This window comes from Schistocerca gregaria, chromosome 3 (assembly GCF_023897955.1).
Source record: "Schistocerca gregaria isolate iqSchGreg1 chromosome 3, iqSchGreg1.2, whole genome shotgun sequence".
Taxonomy (NCBI): Eukaryota; Metazoa; Arthropoda; class Insecta; order Orthoptera; family Acrididae; genus Schistocerca; species Schistocerca gregaria.
In genome coordinates, this window is record NC_064922.1 from 534,131,330 (window position 1) to 534,153,237 (window position 21,908).

The 21,908-nt window shown below is 37.9% G+C and overlaps 1 protein-coding gene across 1 annotated transcript in view; it reads right to left on the minus strand.

The window, feature by feature from the left end:
- LOC126355245 (ORM1-like protein 3) overlaps nt 1–12,632 on the minus strand; it is a 29,310-nt gene extending 16,678 nt beyond the window's left edge. Inside the window, exons 1-3 of the mRNA XM_050005527.1 lie at nt 12,512–12,632; nt 12,170–12,342; nt 3,785–3,936 (exon numbers count right to left, since the gene is read on the minus strand). Coding sequence (XP_049861484.1) covers nt 3,785–3,936; nt 12,170–12,340 — 323 coding nt within the window. The 5' untranslated portion in view covers nt 12,341–12,342; nt 12,512–12,632. The remainder of the gene's footprint in view (nt 1–3,784; nt 3,937–12,169; nt 12,343–12,511) is intronic.
- Between the last annotated feature and the right edge of the window lie 9,276 nt (nt 12,633–21,908).

Consider the following 21,908-nt stretch of genomic DNA (forward strand, 5'->3'; position numbering starts at 1 on the left):
ATTACACCATATGTTTCTCTTTTATTGACAAAACATCTGTGAGACCACAACTAATCATTTCCATTTCTGTTCCACTCGCAAACAGAGCGATGGACAAAGAATTAACTATAAGCCTCTGTATGAGACCTAATTTCTTATACATTATCTTCATGGTCGTTACTCAAAATATATAATGGCGACAGTAAAATTGTTCCGCAGTCAGCTTTAAATGCCAGTTCTATAAATTTTCTCAATAATCTTGCTCCAGAAGAATGTCACCTTTTCTCCAGGGATTCCTATTTCAGTTCCCAAAACATCTCTGCAATACTTCACTGTTGTTTGAACCTTCCGGTAACAAATGAGTTGCTCCGATGTCTTCCTTTAATACGACCTGGTGCAGATCCAACATAATCTAGCAGTACTCGAGAATAGGTCACACTAGCATCCTATATGCGGTCTCCTTTACAGACCAGTCACACTTTGCCATAATTCTCCCAATAAATTGAGGTTGGCCATTCACCTTCTCTCACAATACTCGCATGCTTGTTCCATTTCATATCACCTGCATAGTTACTCCCATCACACACATACATGCACACTGTCTCCTCTGTATGGTGATTAGTAATCACTCCCTTTTATAATAGTCATATTTCAAAAATCTTCACAGCAAAACAAGGAATTAAGTTCAGATATCATATGCCCAAAATTTGTTCCTTTTTCAAATTAATATTGAAAGTTTACAATTTAGGTGATTGGAGCTCATTAACACAAAGAGTCATAATAAATCCTGGAAATGTACTCCTCTTGTTTCTAAACATGAATGCACTTGTCAAATAATGGACTGTCACACTATTTCAAATACTCCCTGGTAGTTTCCAATGGTTTCGCAGGCTTCCATGCCAAGTCGATGAAGAGCTTCTGCATTAGATTTGTCTGCTGCATAAACCAGTTGTTTAAGGTGCCCCACAGATATGAAATATAAAGGTCAGGGGAACATGCAGACAATGGGACAATCCTCTTCTACCTATACCTCCGTGATGGTAGATAGCTTTTTACAGCATTCTGAATAAAGTGCCTGTACAATGTACTGTGAGAATGTATGGTCCTACCCATCACCTGGAACTCCGGCTCACACAACCTTAAACTAATGCGTACTGTGGCATGAGGATTGTGACTGGTCCACTTGTGCTGGTTATGGAAATTTGTTATTCTGTCTCATCCTAATGTTGCATCATCTGTAAAAAAACTGAAGAAGCATATAACAGATTGGCAGTTTATGCAACAAATCATCAGTGAAAGTTTTATTGTGACGGGCGATTCGCAGACTTAAGACACTGCGCACGTTGAAGGTGATTTGGATACCAAGTTCATCATGAAGCATCCTCCATTCTGACCTATGAGTTGTACCACATGTCACGGCAACTTGTCTTGTTCTGATACCGGGATCTTCGACAGCCTGTAGAGTGTGCTCTTCCTGCTCAAGCAAACATGTAGCATATAGTCTTTCTCAGGCCATAGTTTGTCGTGCTAAAGATCCTCTATCAGCAACATGATACACAGAACCACAGGTTGGATGATGGCTATTTTCAGTCTGGAAACACCACCTGGCACATTCTTGCAGTCCCATGTCCATTAGCATTCACACTGCCAAACGTGTCATGTCTAAACAAATATCTTGTCTTGTTTAAACAGAGCACTTTCTCAGTTAACTCACTACCTGTGGTACATGTACATAATGCACACACTAAACACAGATAAACAACAAATGTCAACAAGTTTCCCTGGGAACACAACACGATCTAGAATACAAGGAGACAAACGGGTGCACCAATAAGTGGAACCGTAATGATGTGCCTCAAAAGGTGGAAAAGTACAGGGTATAGATAGATAGATAGATGCTAAATAGAACGCGTTTGGCTCTCAAGAGAGCAATGCGCAATGCCTTCAATGACTACCATAGCAGAATATTGTCAAGTGATCTTTCACAGAACCCACAGAAATTCTGGTCATATGTAAAATCTATTAGTGACACTAAAGTTAATGTCCATTTCTAGTAAATGGGGCAGGAACTGAAATTGAGGGTAACAAAGCAAAAGCTGAAATACTTAGCTCAATTTTCAAATGTTCCTTTATAAAGAAAAAACCAGGAGAATTGCCCCAATTTAATCCTCATACCAATGAAAAGATGAATGAAGTAATTATTAGTGTCAGTGGTGTTGAGAAATAACAGATCATTAAAATTGAACAAAACTCCAGGTCCCGATGTAATCCGTAAGATTCTTTACTGAATTTGCAGCTGAGTTAGCCCCTCTTCCAATTATAATCCATCATAGATCCCTCGAACAAAAAGCCACCTCCAGTTCTTGGAAAAAGGCACAGGTTGCACATGTCTACAAGAGAAAAACAGTAGAAGTGATTCACAAAACTACCATCCAATAGCCTTGACATCTATTTTTTGTAGAATCTTAGAACATATTCTGAGCTCAAACATAGTGAGAGACCTTGAACAGAATGGACTCTTCAGTGCCAACCAGCGCAGATTTTGAAAATATCGATCATATGAAACCCAACTTGCACTTTCCTCAGGTGATGTACTGAAAGCTTTGGATCAAGGCAACATAACATGTTATCTAGGATGGAGAGTCATCGTCAAATGTAGAAGTAACTTCAGGTGTGCTCCAGGGAAGTGTGTTGGACCGTGCTGTTCATGTTGTACATGAATGACCTTACTGGCAATATTAATATTAAAATCAGGCGTTTTGCATATGATGCAGTTATCTATAATGAAGTACTATCTGAAAGAAGCTGCATAAATATTCAGTTTTTGATTGGATTTCAACATGGTGCAGACATGGGCAACTAACTGGAGATACTGAGCGTATACAGAGAAGGGTAGCACAAATGGTCACCGATTTGTCTAATCCCTAGGAGATTGTTACAGAGATACTGAAGGAACTGAAGATAGACAAACTATCTCAAGAAAGTGTATTACCAAGGATTCAAGAAGGGCTTTAAATGATTACTCTAAGACTATACTAGAACCCTCTATACATATCACGCACATAGGGATCGCAAGAATACAATTAGAATAATTACTGCACGCCCAGAGGCATACAATCGATCATTCTTCCCGCACTCCTTGTGTTAAGGGAACCATAAGAAACCCTAATAACTGCTACAATGGAACATACACTGTGGTATAAATGTAGATATAGAAAGCCACTGAATGTCAGCTTGCATTAATTGCTCAAAAACTAAAGATTGTCTGACAATGTTTATGCTAAATTTTTTCTTGTTTTGGTGTAAGGAATATGTCTCCGAAGTGCATATAAGTATTTTCAAAACAGCCTGTATAATGAAATCGGATTGGAAAACCCACTTACTATCCATCTAAGACACTAAGATGAGCAATGTGTGTAATTCTGAAAAAAGGAAGTTAACGCAGCCAACAAACATTAAATAAGTAACAGAATACTAAACTCAACATGCATGGATTCAGTTTTAAAATCAGTAAGTAAGGCAGTACAGAAGTAAAGTAAAAACTGGATAATCTTAGCAGTCTATAATCAAGAATAACTCATTCTTGATACCATTCAAAAACAACTGACAACAATACAGTATTACAGTACAGTATCACTCATGATACTACCACAATCAGTTACAGTTCATATTTTAAGCATTATAAAATTTTTATTTTTGAACATATTCAGTTCCTTATGATCATGCACAAAACCAAACACCAATGTGGATTCTTAAAGTGTTCAAAGCTAATTGTGAAATATAATACTGAATGTAGTTAACTCACAGTACAATGGGCACAACCGTCAAGAATTTCCGAGTAACAGTAAACTGCTCTCCATAATCAATTTGCTCCCAATGGGTAAGTTCCCTACTGTCCCCTTGATCTTGAGGAACCCATGGTGAGCCTTTCACGAAGTGAAGGAAAAAAAAGTGACACTGTAAAAGGTAAAACATTTAACATTATGATACGACAGATGTATAGTCACAAAGATTAAAAATTATGTTCACAGAATCTAAAACTTGAGATAGCATTAGTGATGGCACAACTGACAGGTTTTCGCAACTCATTGGCCAGTTGATTGTTTTTTGTTCAGCATTTTTTTTTCCACTCAAATAAAACAACCAAATGAGACTAGTCTTCGCAGCCATGTCAGCTATTATATTATTTTCACTCAGTCTCCGAATTTGAATGATTTCATTTACACATTTTTCAGTTAACATTTTTAGTAACAAATAACACATCTTATTTATGTACAGCTGGACAAAAGGTGTATTTATAAAAATGAAGTATTTTCAAAATTTATTTAGGCTATCCATTTACTCAAAAACAAATTTTTGATACTTCTGGCATTACATATGGATTTTTGGTTGGTTTTAAAAGGTTAATAATTGGTGCTACATTATAAATTTATGTTTAAATGTACAATTACTTTATTTAAATTTAGAGAAAGCCCCTTCTCTCTTTACAGTTGGTTTGCACTCATCACCGACAATTCTACTTTTGTAAATTCTGAGATGATGTGCACCCAACCTTGTATTATATGGTGTCTTAATCACTGGCTTTTTGAACATTTACTGTCAATTGTCAGAAGTTCTTTTTTGCAACAAATATTTGTCATCATTTTTTAATTTTCTCTGGATTTCTTTAATTAATGTAGTTTCTTAATAGGAATCATCCTTGCAGATACTGTGTAGTGCACTGACTATCTCGAACATCACATTTTAGGGTTCTGTGCTTCAATCAGTAAAAATGGAACCCTTATAGGTTTGCTTTCTGTTTGTCCATCCATCAATCTATCAGTCAAAAACCCCTTTCTCAAGAATGGAACAAGTACACAGATCAAGTTACATTGAAATTTATGTCACGTATTGAGGTCCATAGTCCCACTGTGGTGTAAAAATCTCAAGCTTCTAAGACAATGAAATCGAAAGATATGGCTATTTATATCACCATAGTTTAATACTCCCAAACTCACTCATCAAAACCTATAGGGTACTTCCCATTGATTTACAAAGATGAAATTTGGCAAGTAGTAAAGTTTCATAGTACAAGTAAAGGAAAAAATTCGAAAATTGTTAATTTGTAAATACATCACATGAAAAAAGTATTTCATTTGTCATATGTTATCCGACATCAAAACTGGAAATTAAAACAATCAGTAGGTCTGTATTCAAGCTGATTGGGTTGCAATGGTAAATGTCAAGTATCAGGCAAAGAATGACTATTGCTCATTTGACATGTTTCAGAATTTATACAGTATCAGATATCCAGCAGCAATTACTACACATAGATACAGCATTCCAAGTGTTACATGAAACAAACATTCACAGGTGTTCCTAGACATCTGATGGTGGATAAATTCCTAAATACATTGTATGACTAATAAGCCATTCCTTGCCTGATGTCGAGTTTTTCAATAGCGACCCAGTCAGTCTAAGTGCAGAACTACTGATTATAATAATAATCAGTCACCTGCCTTCTGCATGACTATGTCACATTTATATAAATTCTCAAAAATCTTGGAACCATTGGAACTGATATCTTGTCATTGTCAATGTTGATAACAGGAAAATTGGTCGAGATTCTCGATTCCCAGAATGGATGAACTGTCTATGCACATAACTCAGTCTGTACAGAACCATCAGCACAAGACGTCCTCTCACTTTGAAAATTTTTATGCAGTCTAATAATTCCTTCCATTCTCACATTAGCTGAACATTTTGACATTATGACTGTGACACAAAGTTCGCTATTAAGGAAACACGAATTCATAAACATGGCCAAATGACAGAACTAGAAGCTATTTATAAACACTTAAATAAAAAACAAATTTCACAATTCAGTAAGAGTGCTAAACAGGCAACAGCAAAGTGCAGTTGACAACCATTTAACAATGGGAAAAGGTCAAATGTTTCCAAACAGAAATGAAAATCTCTGGACTGCATCAAATTTTTTCATTTCATTGCTAAAACAGACTGGTTTCTCACGTAAAATAATGAACAAATAACTCAACTGAAATGTCAAACTACAACTGAATGAGTCTATTGTTTTCTAACTACAGGCTTTCCTTCAGTTAGTCATTCCCATAAATAGACAGGATTTCTGGTCAGCACTTACCTTCAGGAGGTGAAATGTGTATTGCTACACCACCTATAAATGTGTATAACGGCACATAGCACCCTAGCCTTTGAAACTATTAGTTCCATCCTTCGGAGAGGAAGTAGCGACTGGTTGGGAGAGTTTAAAAAGGAAGATAGGTAACTCAGACTCCAGGATGAGGCATCCAAATGTTTACAAAATCTGAGTCACAACAGCCACATTAGAATTTAATCTGGAGCTGTACATACTCTTCACAGACTATGCTAACAGTTAAGGAAGTGCCATAATTAATAATTACAAATCTAATATTGACCTACTGTCTTCTGAACAGACAATGGAAAATTACAGCAGTATAGTTTAACATCCAGTTGATGAGGTTATTAGAGGCATGGAATCTGTCATGTCATTTTCAGAGCACCCATCACCACATCTGCCTTATGCAACTTACAAAAACTATGGTAAACCTAAATCCGGCTAGCCATACAGAAATTTTAACTGCTGTTGTCTCAAATGCAAATTCAGTGTAATCAGTTCACTATCTCACCCAGTTACTACAATAGCAACAAAATATGAGAGGGGTTAAAGGAAGGTCATAATTATAACTTCTTAAATGGCATTAAGAAGAAATAGGCCTCCTGGATATAATACACTCAGGTATAGCAGGGTTTACTATATATATGGTTGCTCACTTATGTAACAGTTGTTTTATGTTATCACAGAGAGAGAGAGAGAGAGAGAGAGAGAGAGAGAGAGAGAGAGAGAGAGGGGGGGGGGGGGGGGTAGTGTTCATTTTCATTTTCATTTCATATATTCTTAAAAAGTTAGGCCAAATAGCTAAATGGTGTTCAGAAAAAACCACAAAAAGATCTGTTCTGGAATTCAACAGCCAATTTAAACAAAAAGTGTATCAATAGTCTGGCAGAATGGCTCTTCTACCATTTCTGTACAGGGTCAATCCATACAAAGTGGTCCAAGAAAAAAATAATTGGTTGCTTGACCATCTCAGAAAACTTTTATATTTTATGGGTGAATTCTCAAATATTTAGTTGGCACTAATTTATTTTTTAAAAAAGTTCATTGTTTATTATTTTGAAATGGTGGCCATATCTGCTCCAGGCCGCATGTGTTTTTCGTATTTGCAAGCATCTACATTTTTTTCTTAACAGTTATTCAGTAGTGGAATGTCCTAAGCCTTTCAAATAAAATGCATTTAGTTCACCACATCCTGGGCTACAAATTAACATCATTATCACTTAGCTGAATGTATTCTTTAATATGTTTTTAAAAGTTCAAAGTTATGAGCCACGAATTAACAAACTCAATTTTTGAACAGTAATTTTCCAAAGTAAGAATTTCTCAGCTTTAATATTTTTTCTGCTATTACACTATATAGTATAGTTACTTTTTACAGAGCATCAATGGTGAGCAGCTTTCACTTAAAAAAAATACACCTTTTTTTAAAAAATCCATTTTGTGGACTGGCAATATCTTTGTTAGGGGACCAAATAAAAACTGAAAATTTCACAGTGAATAGACCTTTGCGATATCAAACTTCAGTATAAATTTCATCTTTGAGATTCAATTGGAAGTTATGGAAAAAATACAAACACGACTCAAAAATATGTTTTAACATTTGCGATACCTAGGCTTATAGAATAAAATATATCAGTTACAATATATAATTTAATCATATTTATGATTACATACTTTAATAAAAATAAGCCTACTAATTACATTATATTGTTCTCTTATCTGTTTTTAGTACATTGCTTATTGAACATTTGAGAAATTTCTTCACTCAGTTTGGGTGTTGGATTATAAGTTCACCCAGTCACAGTTGTAAATTCCATAGGAGACAGTTTTCTTGGCACATTTTCAAGTGGCATCCAAACTTGGTCCCTAATTTTTTATAAGATGTCCTTGGTCCTGGAGGGTGATAAAATACAACATGTACATCTTGGTTTTTGACAGTCAATATTATCAACTTCACCAATACACCACTGTTCATCGTAAACACAAGCCACTATGTCTTCATTTTGAAGAACCAGTTGTACAAGTTTTCCACACTGATGAAGTTCATTATCAGGCAAGTTCTGTCTTGTGCCACCCATTGTTAGTATTTCATACTGTCAGGCATCAAATTGTCTTCTGATTCTTCAAACATGTCAAGTAAGGCGTGTTTGCCTGGACAATCTTCACATTTTCCCTTGATCATACAATTTTAACTGCCAATATTGTGTACCATAACTTCCAAAAGGTCTTTACAGTCAACTATAAGATTTGCCCCATCTACCATCAACATTACGTTCTGATGATACAAACATGAACATTATGGGTGCCAGATGCCCCTGCAACAAATTTTTAAATTCAGTGAATAGCTCATTTAAATCACACAATATTAATCTTTTTTTGTCTTTGAATCTTAGAAGCATTTTCTTTCACAGAAACAGTCTTTTTTGCCAGACATCAAACAGCTATTATTGTCATTGTCATAATACTTAATAACTTTATTGATTGTGTTTTCATCTACCAAATTAGATGCACTTTTCTTTTGTAACACTGGTAAAATTTCCAGATCTTTTACTAATTGCCTTGTTAACTGAACAAGACGTTCTGTCCAATTAAAATCATCACTAACTTTTGCTAGACTCCAAGAATTCAGCAGTAAACTGATAATTTTATCCTCTTTGTTTGACGTACTGCATTTAGTTTTTCAATCAAATCATCACATTTGGTAGGTGAAGTTTTAGAACTTCCATCTATTTTAGTTCAAATTGTATTTTGAAATGAAACTTCCAAATTCTTTTTGACTATGGTTGCCACTTTCTCAATCTTTGTATTCAAGGCACTTGGTCTTTTACGTTGAATTAGTTTTCTAATTTTACTAGTAGGTGATATAACCAGGATTTCACAAGCTGTATCTACTTTTTTGATGGTTGCTGATAAGTCACAAAATTCTGTATCTGAGGTTTCACTATCCTTTCTCTTGTGAATTACAAATATCTTAGAATAACATGATCAAATGTTACTTCTTGCAGACAGTTTGTTATAGGTTTCTCATGTTTGTCAAAAGGGCCCATACAAGACTGACCAAAAAGGTGATGATATTTTAAGTATTTCGTTTCATGGTACTTACAAGTTGACTTGACCTATAGGCCGACTCCCAATTAAAACAACACTTTTCCTTCTTCACTGTAATCCTCTATTAAAGTAATGTCTTTAGGATATGCTCCATACACATTTTTAAGACATGTTTCATTAATAATAAACATCAACAGAACATTGAGACGCCATTTTCCAACTGTACACTTCAAGAACTTCTAGCTAAATAAGTGTGAGCAGACAATTGTTGGTGTAAGGGGGAAGACAAGAATCATAATTGTCTAGGCTTGCAGATGCTATTGTTAGCCTGCTGAAACTATTATCACAGCATTGTTTCAACAAATTATTAGCTAGTGTAATGTGGTGTGCTACATTATGCAATTGGTATACTTTATTTGATTAGCCTACCAGATATTGCAAATGTTAAATGTATTTTTGATTTGTATTTGTAATTGTTTTTCCATAACTTCCAACTTAATCTTAAAGATGAAATTTATACTTAAGTTCGATATCAAAGGTCTATTGACTGTGAAATTAAAGATTTTTATCTGGTCCCCAACAAAGATATTGCAGGCCACAAAATGGAAAAATTAAAAAAACCCATTTATTAAAACACTGTATTTTGTAAGTGTAAGCTGCTCATCATTCATGCTCTATACAAAGTAACTATACTATACAGCGTAATAGCAGAAAAAATATTAAAGCTGAGAAACTCTATTTGGAAAACTACTGTTCAAAAATTTAGTTTTTTAATTTGTGGCTCATAACTTTGAACTACTAAAAATATATTAAAGAATACATTTAGCTAAGTGATAATGAAGTTAATTGGTAGCCCAGAGTGTGTTGAACTAAATGTATTTTATCTGAAAGGCTTAGGACAATAAAATTGTGAATAATTGTAAAAATGTAGATGCTTGCAAATACGAAAAAACGCATGCGGCCTGGAACAAATATGGCCACCATTTCAAAATAATAAACACTTTTTTAAAAATATTTTTGCGACTACTAAACATTTGGGAATTCACCCAGCAAATACAACTTTTTTCTGAGATGGTCAAGCAACCAGTGCTGGACCACTTGTTATGGATTGACCCTACATGGGAATGGCTTGTAGTCTATTCAAATCATGGAAATGAATTGCTGTGTGTTATAAATAGTTCACAGTGTGCTTCCAGTCACACATTGTAAGAAAAAACCATGCATACCCTCCTAATGCTCTCATCTAACTAAATATTAAAATAATGATATGAATATATCATTAGATACAGAACCCACATCATTTCGTCTTTCCCTCTTTCCTGATGAAGCAACCGAAAGCTTTACATTTGTGTGTGTGTGTTTCTTTTTTTCCGCCCCTATCAACATACCAACACTTTCGTTTGGTTTACAGAATCTTTGTTTTTAGATATAAATATTAAGATATTCCAAAGATTATTTATGGAATTAATCAATGAAACAAATAAATCTTGCCTGCAATGCTCTATTGTGAAATTTGGGGATGGATTCAAAATAAAGGAAGACAAAACATAAATCACTTTCAGTATTTACATGTTTAATATATGTAGTAGGCCTAAAACTCAATGGGTGTAATTTTACTAAAAGTTTGAGACCATTGTACTTCAAAGTGGCAGCCCTAGATATGAACAAAATAATAACCTTCAATGTGAAAATACTAGGCTTTCGTGTAGCACATTATTCTGCTCGATAACATCTGACACCATGAATGTCAACACACTTGTTACCAAAGGCAATAATACAGTTTGTAAGGGAGGGGAGTATACTTGGAAGTGTGTAGTATTTTTAACATTTTAGAAGGTGAATGGCAACTTTTAAGTAGCCATAAGAAAGTACCAGTTAAAAACCTATGTAACACCAACATTTAAACCAATTTCTTCCCAGAAAAACACCTCTGTATTATGATGGCAAATCCTGATTTGGGATGATAATGAGATGAATAAATAAAGCAAATGAAATAAAATGAATAATTATAAAATAATACATCACTCCACTTTTCTGTCAGTTGACATATGCACTTCCACTCTACAGAGAACATATCAGAATGATTCTCTCTGATTAAAAAATATTACATATCAAAGTATCTCTATAACTTTGAAAACTGTGTATAACACATACGTTTTACAAACTGGTGCATACAGAAAAAGAATTGTTATTCGGTTCTCTTTGCAACTGATTCGAAAATTTAAAATACAGAAATTCTTTTGCTTTACGCCTTATACAATAGACAATTATCAGGACTTCTAACTATACTTGTCGACACACTGGACTTAGTGCCATTACATGCTGAGTAGCGATTATATTCTGGAATATACTTGGCTACTGTATTGATAAAGACGCAATAATTACTGCAAAAATATGTATGTTAAATGTCAACTGGGCTGCATATTTAACTACAAGAGGTTTTTAGATCTGACCACACTATGATATATAACCATTTAAAAGCTATACAGGAATTTTTCAGTGCAATTTCTATTGTGCAGTACTCAGTCCGCAGTCAATTCAAAACAGACACATTCCATTGCGCTTTACACGTGTCAATTGCCTGAATTCCAATTGCGAAATTCATTTGGTGTTTTCGTCACACTATCACTGTTCTTGATAACATTATTGTGTTTTAACCGTGAAAGTGATGTGGTATTTTAGAACTACCGTCACCGGTATGTCAAATTTACAATACCTGTTACGAGAAAAGATAAAGGTGATTCAACTGAGAAATGAAATCTTTTGGTGACAACTGCGGGTGATTAGCACATTACTTGAATGTAATAAAGTAATATTTTCGGTATCTCTTCATGAGTACATGCGCACCCCTCACTGTTAATGCGAGCTCAAAAGTAACGCTTTGCTCACGCGCTATCATTAAAATCCTCACAAAATACACTCGAAGATACAAACACAACGATCTATATTTTACTTATAATCACTTGAAACAATGAAAAAAATACTCACCAAATTATGGATGATATTCGTAAGAGTCCAAGCAAATGCTACACTGAAAACTGGTATACTTAGAAGAATCAGATGAAGCACAAGCATCCCCACAGCGTAACTAATCCATAAACCACGACTGTCCAGCCAGTTTGTGTTCGGATTAGATTCGCCGTGGCCGCCAACTAGCATTTCTGCAAATTATGGGGAAGATTTTCTAAATGAAAAGTACAGATTTCTAAACGAGAAGTGTCAATCGAAAAGTGCTATGAAATAACACAATAATCGAGAATGTCAGTCTACAACAAAACACTTTTTCGAACATGCGTGTCTGCAAAACGATAACTGCGACAGCAATCTTACTTATTTCGTCATCTGGAACATTTGGAAAAAAAATTATTACGATCAAACGTCGAATGTCACGCCGGGACTTTACTCCACAAGTCAACACACCTTTCAAACATAACCATCCAAAGATATGCAATCACACCCTGCACTTACACTCTATGGCCCTGCATGATCAGTGATGTCGAACTCCAGGTGTCTGAATCATGGAGGTAAAAATTCTACCTCCATGGTCTGAACGTGCCGGCCAAAGTCGTTTTTATTTCGTTTCGTGACTAAAGGTGGATTCACACATGACGGAATGTCACCGAAACGTCCATCATCTCGAAATATTCTCGTCTGTAGTTCAAATTGTGGTATTCACACACGCCATCAACTGTACGTGATCGACACACCACGTCACGTCAAGCTTTCTCGGGAAGAATTTGTCGACGGCAAATAGCGTAGCCTACCTGGAGAGCAACTGTTACCTTAAGTCCTGAACTAATATGAAACTATTCTCCACTGACCGCTACTGCGAAAAGGCCTTAATATGTGTTGGAAGACAGCACTAAGTTTAAGTATTTTATTTTATACACTGAAGGAATACATTGCAAAATAAACGTTTCATACTTTGTTCAGTGTGCTTTACTCAAGATTTTTCCAGTGTAATAGCGAAAAGAAAAAACGGGAGTAAATCCGATGCGTCATGCACAAGTTTAAAATAAGATTCGTAATAACTTAACGACGAGCGTCAGGCTGCAGAAATATATGTAAACATAGATCAAGTACACTAAAACGGTAAATCTAGACACACCGAAGGCAAACCATCACCTTCTGTCGAGGCGACAATGGGCCCCAAGAACTTAAACATCTCTTCGTAATTTTTATTTGTATCTTGCTCAGCAGGCAAAAGAACTGTTGTTTAGACATTTTGAAAGACACTCCTGGAAATTGAAATAAGAACACCGTGAATTCATTGTCCCAGGAAGGGGAAACTATATTGACACATTCCTGGGGTCAGATATATCATATGATAACACTGACAGAACCACAGCCACATAGACACAGGCAACAGAGCATGCACAATGTCGGCACTAGTACAGTGTCGTATGCAGGCTGCTATTCTCCCATGGAGACGATCGTAGAGATGCTGGATGTAGTCCTGTGGAACGGCTTGCCATGCCATTTCCACCTGGCGCCTCAGTTGGACCAGCGTTCGTGCTGGATGTGCAGACCGCGTGAGACGACGCTTCATCCAGTCCCAAACATGCTCAATGGGGGACAGATCCGGAGATCTTGCTGGCCAGGGTAGTTGACTTACACCTTCTAGAGCACGTTGGGTGGCACGGGATACATGCGGACGTGCATTGTCCTGTTGGAACAGCAAGTTCCCTTGCCGGTCTAGGAATGGTAGAACGATGGGTTCGATGACGGTTTGGATGTACCGTGCAGTATTCAGTGTCCCCTCGACGATCACCAGAGGTGTACGGCCAGTGTAGGAGATCGCTCCCCACACCATGATGCCGGGTGTTGGCCCTGTGTGCCTCAGTCGTATGCAGTCCTGATTGTGGCGCTCACCTGCACGGCGCCAAACACGCATACGACCATCATTGGCACCAAGGCAGAAGCGACTCTCATCGCTGAAGACGACACGTCTCCATTCGTCCCTCCATTCACGCCTGTCGCGACACCACTGGAGGCGGGCTGCACGATGTTGGGACGTGAGCGGAAGACGGCCTAACGGTGTGTGGGACCGTAGCCCAGCTTCATGGAGACGGTTGCGAATGGTCCTCGCTGATACCCCAGGAGCAACAGTGTCCCTAATTTGCTGGGAAGTGTCGGTGCGGTCCCCTACGGCACTGCGTAGGATCCTACGGTCTTGGCGTCCATCCGTGCGTCGCTGCGGTCCGGTCCTAGGTCGACAGGCACGTGCACCTTCCGCCGACCACTGGCGACAACATCGATGTACTGTGGAGACCTCACGCCCCACGTGTTGAGCAATTCGGCGGTACGTCCACCCAGCCTCCCGCATGCCCACTATACGCCCTCGCTCAAAGTCCGTCAACTGCACATACGGTTCACGTCCACGCTGTCGCGGCATGCTACCAGTGTTAAAGACTGCGATGGAGCTCCGTATGCCACGGCAAACTGGCTGACATTGACGGCGGCGGTGCACAAATGCTGCGCAGCTAGCGCCATTCGACGGCCAACACCGCGGTTCCTGGTGTATCCGCTGTGCCGTGCGTGTGATCATTGCTTGTACAGCCCTCTCGCAGTGTCCGGAGCAAGTATGGTGGGTCTGACACACCGGTGTCAATGTGTTCTTTTTTCCATTTCCAGGAGTGTATTTATCGAACGATGACTCCTTCTCTTCCTGCTTCCTGTTAAGCGTGAGGAACTCTCTTTCACAGTCTCGATTTTTTAACCTTTTTATAATCCACACTCTTTTTACCCTCTGTTCCTTATCATCAGATGGAACAGCAATCATTGCAAACTGCTTGAAACTAAATTTCGGCATTTTATGACGATCTACCATGATATACGAAATAGCGCCTCTGGTGAGTATTTTATGAAAAGCTGTAATGTCACGACGTTCTTTTAATTCCTCTGACCGTCTACGTTCAAATACGGAACGGTGACGTTCCGTCAAATGTGAATCCACCTTACTTCTACATGACTACTCTGCAATTCGCATTACCTTAATTACAGCTTTTTAGAACTTCCGATACAGTGGCTAAGTTTATATGTGACACATCTGCCTCAGGACGAAAACCGAATTTCAAAAGTCGTTTTTCGCTGTCGTGTTTACATTTCAAGCTCTGAAGCGGGTTTGCTAGCCCAGCTGAATGCGGCGTCTGGAAAATAGCTGTTCCAGTTTCTGATTATTTATCTGCATTTACATCGAAATCTGCATGTTTGGTCTAACATTTCCACTTCTTCTTTGGTGCACAATAAATAACTCCATCCATAGTAGCTAAATAGTGTGAAAACGGTTGTATGATTATATGGGAGCGAAAGACAATTATGTAAGTGGAAAACAGGCAGCTGGAAACAGATTTCCAGAATCGATTTTGAGGGGTTTACATTACCAACCAGAAATGGTATTTAAGGCCAATTCTCACCTGTCAAAACATTCTGCAATGCATTTAAAATGGGGCATCCACTTGTAACGTTCCCTCTTTCTGTTTATTTAGGTTTGATTTGTTTGATTGTTATTCTTTATTTCTATTATTCGGAATCTTTTTTTTTTATTAAATTGAGCCTGAAACTTACGTAATAAATACTTCGCGTGAAGTACGATTTGCAGCATAAACAAAAATTAATTTCGGAAATGTATCCACTGAATATTAAAAGTAAAGCTTTTGAACAACGCGCGTGACTGACTAGATACATTCAGAGGGTACGTACATTCGCGTGCGAGTGGTTGCGGTCTGATGAGAAATTTTCATTGTGAAATAATTTCGTCGTAACACACTCGGAGATTGCGAACGTACATTCAGAGTAGAGGCACGTACGTTCTATCATTCCCCGTGGCCTGGGTAAAAGAATGGCAATTATTTAAATCTAAGAGTATTTCTTTTGCATCGGACTAGTATTTTTATAAGAAAAAGAAGATTGCAGGTTCTGAATGTCTCGGCAAAACGAATCGGAAGTAATTTTAGCGGCCACGAAAGGAAAGTAGAGAGCACAATCACGTACCTCTATTGTTGAGCAGCGCCGTTTTGAAGATCTTCGGTTCCATCTAAAACTCGCCTTCTCTGCTTAACATAAATACTCCATAGGCATGGGAATAAGGCTTGTTGTGCGATGAAAATAATATAAAACACATCTTGCGTCTTTTAACTCATTCATTTACCACACACACACACACACACACACACTAGTAATTAGACAGTACGACATCCCACCAGCCCATCAGAACAAAAAGCAGTCGTTCATACAAGAAATAAAAAACGAAGGGCGAAATTGTTCCTATGTCTCTCAAAGATAAAAAGTTTACCAGATATTTCTCTGGTGTGTCACCGGAACAATTTTTCAGCACCTCTGCGATTAAATCACAATATTTTCAGTTCCTTTACATCGCCCCCTTGGGCGAATTGTCTGAAGAAATGTCAATTTTGCGGACAATGAGCCCAAACACTTTGCACACTGGTAGTCCTTGACTGTTATTCACACATAATGGGATTGCACTGTCAGTGTCTCTCTCCCGATCACTTCATTCTACAAACATGGTTTTGATGCCAGTTTTGACACATGACAATGAGGACAAAACATTTATATAAGGATACACAGAACACATGTAAAACACACATAAACTTACATACTATACACACAAAATTATTACATCGTCCTTGACACAAAATCATCACATTTGGATAATTGTTACATCCTCCTATTACCTTCTTTCTTCTCTCTTTTGTTTTGTATTGTATACACAAAATTATTTTTATTATTTCTTGGTACATCGCATTATACAAAGGTATTACATTGTTTTATACATAGTCTATCGCTATATAAACAGTCTTCTTTTACACTTGCTGCTCATAAAATTCTTAATTCCTAAGTCTTTTTTTTTTATTAAAAAAAATTTTCAGGAAAGTCACAGATTTATTAGAGTGTTCGGATCTCGATTGTGGGTTAATAGTCGTGTCTGGGGCAGCAAGAGGCGTTAGCTCTTGCTTAGAGTTGGTTCTGCTTTCCACTGCTTCTCTCTTCTACGCCAAGATCTGCTTAGTGACATCCTTTCCGTATTTTACTATTGTCTCGTCATGGGTAATATAAACATGTAACAAACAAAAATTCACATGGATTAATACTTAGTCTAACTTAATACTAATACATATATATACATATAAACATAGGCGTTGTTCAAAGGTAACGTGGGGCGTGAATCATGAGCTGGGGTAGTCAGACTTTATTTCGGGTTTCAGGAATCTGTGTTTCTACATGTCTTGGCACTTCGTTGGGTGTCCATTTAAACGTAGATTTTGCTTTGCATTTAAATTGTCCTTCTATGTTATGCCGTTAGCCAATAATGTGTCATATGCACATAACTGCACTCGCAACAATCAGTTTGGTGGCGCGCTGCGCGCCGTGTGGAACTCGGCAGTTGCGCGGGCCCACCGCCATAAAGCGATGCCGCGCGTCTCGGTCCAAACTTTTCAGTATCTCGTGCAGTGTTCGCAGAGTTTGCAAAAAAAAAAACCAACCGCACTTGTTTCCACTTGCTGTACACCTTGGCTGTGGGAAGGGGCCACTCGGTGCCTCCGAAGTCCACTGCACAAAGGTAGGTACTGCACTTCACTATTTGGCTAGCAACGGCACACTGTCCTATGTAGTGCACAAACACTTGTACCGCCGCAGTCTTCGTCAGTTCACTATGTCTCTTTTACCTCGAAGGAAAAGGTTCGTGGTATGAAACGTATTTTCACTTGTCTATTTGCATATAGCTCACAGGTCACTGACACTGAATAACATTGTCACACTGTCCTGTCCATTCAGAAACAAAACTGTAGCTCATGATATCACTAGCTTGTCTTTTATGATAAATGCCCACGTTCGTTATTTGTTCCAGCGATTTTTTTACTGAACCTTGTCGGCGTACCTTTTTGCTCATAACATTTTTATTACATAAATTGGTAGGTGATTGTGTTCTCAGAAAGTACATGCCTCTAATACTATATTTCGCGATCGTGACACTGTCTGACATCTCATAGAGCATAGGAGAACACGTTTGAGAACAACAGCACTTTTTTACTCTATGTCGTGCTACTGATGCACTTATGTTTTGAAATAACAATACTAGGACATGAACGCACTATAAGTGCTTTTAGAAGTTGTCTCCAAATGAGGCAAAGTTTGTTCATTCTCTACCCGCGAGTTATTATGTGGGAGGGGGGATTCTTTCATCCTTTCTTCACCCAAGTTTGTAACAACGCATGGTACACACATATCATAAACATAAAGGAATAAAATAATAATAGGAAATGAGTAAACAGACATAAATAAATCACTATACATAAATTGCTAGGTAGTACAAACAACAGATTAATAATGAAGCTTGGCTGCTGTGCGCTACTGCCTCTAAAGTCTGTGCTCGCGTATATGGTGTTCTTTTTTTTTGTGTTCATATTTGTGTTACTTCTTCTCCTTCCATCAAATATCTTCCGCTCAGATTGGTCAAAATATTATAAACACATAAAAAAATATAATCAATGTACTGCATCCTTCTAAAGTCAGCGTACATCCTTCGTATTTTCATACTAAAAAAATAGATTATTAAAATTCTTTGGCGTTACTGGGTATCACGTAGTGTGTTTCTCAGTGATCTTGGTAATGTTTTATTACGTCAATCGTCAGTCATAGTGACATTAATGTAACTTCATGACTTTTCCCCGCCGATTGAAGTCTCGCAGTATCTCGTCGAGCGCCACCTGTAAATAATTGTGTTTGTTTCGGCGTTACCTCAGTTTTTCGGCTAGTTGGCTACCTGTAACTTACCTTATACATACTCCTTTATTTTTTTTTTAAGGGACGGTGTTATGTTTGCTTCAGTTAACATTCACAGATTGTATCTCAACATCGTACTTGCATTCAAACATGTATATAAAGTTAAAAAAAAATTATCTGTATGACAGTAAGATCACACAAGTTGTTATTCATGTATCCTATCTTTAGGTGCACTTTTCTTAGATCAAGTCACTGTGCGTATGGTATATATATATATATATATAGTACCCTACCCTTTCATTAGCAGTTAGGAATCCTTTTTTATAATTGCAGCATACAAAAAAAATTTAAGGTCGTGTTTTGTGCGATATATTTATAGATAAAAAACTCGTGGTGTGGATACGTCAAAGACACAAAATACTTTCTCAGCAACCTATCGTGTACTTGCGTCACAAATTTAACCTTTATACCTTAGGGAGTCCAATATTTTTCTTTGTAACTTACCCTGTACCTTACTGCCTTGATACACAAGTGGCAAAAAAAAAGAATAAATAACTTACATCTATTTTGCTGTGAGGTCTGTGCCAATTGTTCGCTCCAGATACCCCCGTACATAAACTTAAAACTAAAATACCACTGTGACCAAACAAAAAACATTCCGTCAAAACTTACAAGTACACTTCGTGTTAAACATCGCTAGTCACCAACTGACGTGTATGTCCTAGCTTACCTGTGTCTTGCGTCCACGTTCACTGACAAATGTAAACAGAAATAGTGAAATGCTCTGATTCACTTAGCTGCATAAGATGCATTTTCTTTATCCTAATCGTGCTCGTTCCTTTTTTTTACAGTAACTTATTTTATACTTGTGCGTTATTAGATATGACGTATGATACTTAATTATAGTAGAATTTTCTTAAGTCTCTGTGCGCATACAGCCCTTTGATCTTACCACTGTGAGGGTATGCAAGTAAATAACAACCGTCGTGCGGAATATGTGCGATTACGTACGGACCAGTATATTTCATTTGCCACTTAGCGTTTTTCTTAGCTAGCAAGGAAGATTTCACGTGAGTTTTGAGTAACACCTTTTCTCTGATTGTAAATCTGGTAACACCATGTAGCCGTTTATCATAATGCTTCTTTCGGCATTGGGCCTGTTGTGTGATAGAGATTAATACTTGCCTTATTTTTTCATTTAGGTCGACGGGTTGTCTAGGAAAAGACGGGATAGGGTTTACCCATTCATTATTCTTTAAATAGTGCCTTCGACATCACACTAATTTTCGCACCAGTATCTATCTACAAGGATATGCGTAGGTACTTTTCCTACTACGGCCTGTAAATTAGCTTGTACTATACCATCACCTTCACATGACTGTGGTTCTTCCTCCTTGGTCAATAAATCACGCATATCCGTTTCATCTTGGTACCTGAGCAATTTACTTTCATGACAGCATGGATCGCCCCCACGACAATCTATGGCCAACATTGGGGAGCATAATGAGGCCATGTTTAGTTTAACGTTCCACGGTTCGTATCTGTTTGTGTTTCGTTTGCGACTTCAATTATGTTTACCCCTGACGTGTTGCTCCTTAGTTGAGTATTTCTGTCGTGGTTTTGCCCTGAGTTTAGCGGAATAGTGTCACCTAGCGTTTCTGATTGATAGGCTTGGCTGTTAGCAGGATATTGCCACTGCCTACTTTGATGATCTCTCGTGTGGTTGAGGCTAAATTCAGGCTGGAAATTATTATAACTATTTCCCCACTGGTTCCTATTGCCATTTCTGTACCAGTTACGTTTTCGGCCACCGGAATAACCAGAAAAATTCCTATCCCCGTTTTTTCTTTTTCTATTGTATTGCGTATGGCAGGTCTGATTGTAGCAGTTGTAATTTCCTCCCGAACTCGGGCCTGGCATCTGTGCTGTAGGGGCGCGATCGACAAAAGCCGGTCGCGATTCAGCCGCGCGCGCTACATTGTTGACGCCGTAATGCGGCTGGCGCTGTATAAGCTGGTTGCTAGAGCTGCCACGAAAATTGTTTTGGTAGGCTTGATTTTGCCTAGCATCCTCATTAATTAAATCGATAGAATCTAATACAGATAGGAAATATTCGAGATTGCTCTCTGGTACTTGTACTAATTTTTCTCTGATACTAATAGGTAATTTTGCCTTCAGGATGCGCAGTACGTCTGTGTGTGTGACGGGCTCGTCCCAGAATCGCGTTTTGTTTAAGTATTTTTCAAAATACTTCCGGAGTGATCCAAATTTTGGATTGTATGGCTCCGGGTTAAACAGAGCTTTTCTCAATCTCTCTTGTACACCATGGGACCAATACTTAGATAAAAATGCAGCTTCAAATTGTTCTAATGTCTGACAATTTTCCGACATTTCCATTGCCCATAGGGCACCATCCCCTTGAATATATCCAGTTATATACTGTATTTTTTGCTTTTCAGACCAGGTCTTAGGCAACACATTCTTAAATGACTTTATAAAAATTACCGGGTGGACGGATTTTTTTTCTGGGATAAACACTTGAAACTGCCTGTGTTTTATAAGGCTTTCCTCTAACAGAACAGCCGACAAAGTTGGTTCGGTTGTCTGGTGTCTCTCTCGTTCGTCGCGGTAATGTTGATTACCGTAACGACCTTGGTTTGGTGAAAACATGGGTACATCGGGATAAAGATAACTGTTTGCTGCGTCGTCACTCTTACCTGTGCGTCTGTCATCAAATTCCTCTTCTGAATGTTGTTCTCTTTCGTTCTGTGTATGGTGTTTACTCTTTAGTTGCTCGTCTACATGTTTTTTCCAGTCAGGTAAGTCCTGTGTCAGAGTCTTTTGTAACTGAGCTAGGTCAGTTTGAAGTTTAGTTACAGACGTGTTTTGGGTAGTGTACACCTCCCCCCCATGAACCATGGACCTTGCCGTTGGTGGGGAGGCTTGCGTGCCTCAGCGATACAGATGGCCGTACCGTAGGTGC